This window comes from Pithys albifrons, chromosome 2 (genome assembly GCF_047495875.1).
Source record: "Pithys albifrons albifrons isolate INPA30051 chromosome 2, PitAlb_v1, whole genome shotgun sequence".
NCBI lineage: Eukaryota > Metazoa > Chordata > Aves > Passeriformes > Thamnophilidae > Pithys > Pithys albifrons.
In genome coordinates, this window is record NC_092459.1 from 98,069,780 (window position 1) to 98,073,724 (window position 3,945).

Consider the following 3,945-nt stretch of genomic DNA (forward strand, 5'->3'; position numbering starts at 1 on the left):
CCCCGTGCAGGTCTCTAGAACCCTTCTGTGTTGTAGGAGAGGCTGGAGCCCCATCACCTCATGTGTCATGAGAGCCTCCATGACTCCTCTATGTGCGCCTTATGCTGACCAGGTTGCACACCCATTCTCAGCTCACTATCAATAACTTCACCAAATCTGCACAAAATGCAACACCAATGGAGGGATTCAAATCAACCCTCATATTTCTACAGAATTTGCTCAGGAAACTTCCTTTTGACTCCTTCCTGCTCCAAAGATCCCAGGTGGACTCACCCATTGGCAGCAGCTCCATGTTTTGAGAAGGGAGGCTGCCAAGGTAGTGATGAAGGGTCCCATCTCCAGTACCAAACTGGTGAGGAAACTTCCCTGTCTGACCATTTAGGAGGCACAGACATTTCCAGTGAGCCAACGGGTGCCCTGTCTGATTCCCTACACACCACACTCTCACAGAGTCAAACTGGATTTCTGTACTGGTTTGACATCAGGTTTCCTTAGCAGAGCCACAGATGTCTCATTCCATAAAGCCATTTATCCATGACACAGTAACATAGAAACAGCTCCAGCGTCTGCTTCCAAGGAGGGATCTTGATCCAAGGAACCCCAGGACTTTTACCCCCTCACTGTCTAAACTTACCCAAGTCTCAACTCTCCCTCCTGAGCCATCAGATCATGCTGTGTCTCTCAATGTCCTTTTAGCTGGGCAACAGCCCAGGGTCCCATGCCCTTGGTTGTGGAAAGGGTCTGCAGTTCACAGTCTCTCATCTCGTGTTCCTGCCACCCAGAGCTCAATCTGCAGCTGGTGCTGAATGTGTTCCTCATCAGCTGCCTGCCCCAGGGTCTACACACCATCATCCCACAAGAAGAGAGGCCTGAAAAAATCTGGAGACAAGAGCAGGCAATGATAGGACAATGAGAAATGTCTTTAAATCTTAGAGGGAAAGCTGAGATTACATATTATGAAGAAATTGATAACTTTTAGGGTGTTTAGGCAATGGCACAGATTGCCTAGATCAGCTGTGGATGCCCCCTCTCTGGAAGTCTTCATGGACAGGTTTTGAGCCAGGTCCTGATCCACCTGGTTTACTGCAAGGAACCTCTCACTGCCTATGGCAGCAGAGGGTCAGAACTATATGATCCCAAAGGTCCCTTCCAGCCTAAACCATTCTATGGATCTGTGATTCTGTGTTGCTCCTCCCACACCCCAGTACCCAGAACACAGAACTCACCTCTCTGTGACATCAGCCCCAGGGCCGAAGCCATCACGGACAACGTGGGTGCTGCAGGCACTGCGTCAGTGGCTGCACTGGTGCCAGGAGACCTCACTGCTTACAGCTGACACGTGCCTCTGGCAGCCATGAGTTTGCTCTGCCTCCTCATCCTGCTGGCCGCGTGCGGGCTTGCGCACGGCACATGGGACAACTGCGGGTAAGTGATCCCAGGGTCTGGCAGGGAGCTTGGGCAACCCGTAGGGGGTTCCCTGGAGGGTGCCCATTTGTCCCCTGTGGCCTCACCCCAGCTTCCCAAACTCCAGGGGGAAGCCTCAGTTCCTTGCCAGCAGCCAGGTGCTGGTGCAAACACAGACCCCATGGGCTTTCCGTGTCCACTGTCTGTCAACAGCTTGTGGGGAGGGCAGAGGGTTGAACTGCAGAATTGCAGACTATTCTGAGTTGGAAGGGACCCACAGGATAATCGAGTCCAACTCTTAAGTCAATGGTGCACACAGGGGATGGAACCCATGACCTTGGCATTATTAAAATCATGTTTTAACCAACTGAGCTAATCTCAGGGTCTGAGCTTCAGCCTGAGCAGCACAAGGCATTCAGCAGCACAGTAATGACTTTCTGCTTACAGGGGGTACTGTGGGCTCCGAGCCATGCCTTATGACTATGGCACTGGGGCTTATAACTACTATGGCATGACGCGCGTCGTGGGCGGTTCAAATGTCCAAACAGCAGACTGGCCCTGGCTCGTCAGCATCCAGCACATGTGGATACCAGACACGGGGCATCTGTGTGGAGGGTCCCTCATCCACCCGCAGTGGGTCCTCACGGCAGCCCACTGCTTCACAGATGTCAGGTGAGGAGCAGCAGGGAATGGGGATGTCCTCATAGCACCAGCAGGTGCCCTGTCAGTGGCACCTCATGTTACTCCCATCCCTTTTCCTTGCACTGAGCTCAGCTGAGACACTGGGCTCAGGAGAAGACTAGGCTCATGCCACTGCTTCCTAGCAGTCTGCAGCTCATCACTCACACAGCCTAATGCTTGCTAGGGCAGTCACTGCCTCCATAGCACTGAAGGCTGACAAGTGCTGGGCTGCCTCAGTGCGTGGCTCTGCTCCCTCTCAGCCCTCTCTGCATCTGCCTTCCAGCAACATCAGCCTGGTGTACGTGGTGATCGGGGCCACCCAGCTGACTCAGCCGGGCCCTGGGGCACAAGTCCGCTACATTAGGCAGCTGCGGATTCACCAGTATTATGATCCTGGCAACAACCTGAAGAATGACATTGCCTTGCTGGAATTGGACGAGCCTGTCCTGTGCAGCCCCTACATCCAGCTGGCCTGTGTGCCCGATGTCAACCTGAGAGTGTCAGAGCTGATCTACTGCTTTGTGGCTGGCTGGGGTGCCACCACCGCAAGAGGTGAGTTTCCAAGAAGCATTTGTGCCATGAGAGCAAGCTCAGTATCCTGGGGAGACAGGTTGGGCTTCCCAACAGCAGAGGCCAAAGCCAGAGTCAGGCTGCAGGATGTATGCCTCTGAAGAGATGGGCCTGGACCGTGCCCAAAGGCACACAGCATGGACACAGCACTCCAGCACCTCTCCAGACACTAAAGCAAAACCTAGGCATGGAAATAAGTCCCAGGCAGGGCAGGAGAACTGGCAAGGAGCTGCTGAGTGCTCATTCCTTTCTGTGTTCACAGCTTCAAGCTCAAGTGATGTAATGCAGGAGGCCATGGTCCACCTCATCGATCTCAAGCTCTGCAACAGCAGCCAGTGGTACGCAGGGAAAATCCACACCAATAACTTGTGTGCTGGTTATCCACAGGGCACCATCGACACCTGCCAGGTAGGAAGGAGTGCATGACAAGTGCCAGCAGCACAGGCAGCTCAGTCAGCCCTGCCCAAACACAGCCCCATGCAGGTTTTGCCTGGCAAGTCAGTCCCACTCATTGTCCCAGGTCCACACTGCTCTTGGGGCTTCCCTCCCATTCTCCATCCATATGCCTGTGCTCCATGTCCCAGTTGTTGCAGAGGCCTGGCATCCATCCCAGAAAGGTTCTCTAGGGTTCTTGACAGCCCAGGGGTCCAGATGCCAACTTTGGAAAATCCCTCCTCTGCATATGCAGAAACAATGTGCAGAGATGAGAGAGAGCCCTACCCTGCAGGACCCCAACCCACTCGCAGACATGGTTCTGCAAGATGCAACACCTTGCTCTGTCAGGAACACAGCTCTGGCAAGTGGTGTGAGAGAGAAGGTGACAGCCCCAATGCCAACAAGAACCACCCCACCCCACCTTAATCCTCTCTGCTTCACTTCAGGGTGACAGCGGTGGTCCTCTCATGTGCAAAGACACCATTGCTGACTACTACTGGGTTGTTGGAGTGACCAGCTGGGGAAAAGGCTGTGCAAGAGCAAAGCAGCCCGGAGTCTATACCTCTGTTCAGCACTTCCATGACTGGATCCTGGTCCAGATGGGTGCAAGCCCATATGGAAGTGCTTCTTGAGCAGCAGGACAGACAAGACCCAGTTTTGGCTGCAGTGCCTCACAACCATTTCTTGCTGGGGTATTGCCTGCTGATGGAAAGGCAGCCTCAGTGTCAAAAGCCTGCTCTGTCCTGCCCACACCCTTCTGCATGCACGCAAACACTGAAGTTGACTTAGTTGTTGAAATAAAGTTATCTATGTTCACAGTTAACCATGTTTTTGGTCCAATTCCATCTGCTAGGC

The 3,945-nt window shown here is 53.5% G+C and overlaps 1 protein-coding gene across 1 annotated transcript; it reads left to right on the plus strand.

The window, feature by feature from the left end:
- The first annotated feature begins 1,354 nt into the window (after positions 1–1,354).
- LOC139685279 (acrosin-like) lies at positions 1,355–3,722 on the plus strand. The gene is made up of 5 exons (XM_071581946.1): positions 1,355–1,425; positions 1,852–2,076; positions 2,369–2,637; positions 2,918–3,063; positions 3,537–3,722. The coding sequence occupies exons 1-5, from the start codon at positions 1,355–1,357 to the stop codon at positions 3,720–3,722; spliced, it is 897 nt and encodes a 298-aa protein (XP_071438047.1).
- Positions 3,723–3,945: the final 223 nt, after the last annotated feature.

What these genes read in the sequence shown, in the direction of transcription:
- LOC139685279 (XM_071581946.1), top strand. Translation starts at nt 1,355, where the DNA reads ATGAGTTTGCTCTGCCTCCTCATCCTGCTGGCCGCGTGCGGGCTTGCG. An exon ending in GGCACATGGGACAACTGCGG is followed by an intron (nt 1,426 to 1,851) that starts GTAAGTGATCCC and finishes TTCTGCTTACAG; the next exon opens with GGGGTACTGTGGGCTCCGAG. An exon ending in GCACCATCGACACCTGCCAG is followed by an intron (nt 3,064 to 3,536) that starts GTAGGAAGGAGT and finishes GCTTCACTTCAG; the next exon opens with GGTGACAGCGGTGGTCCTCT.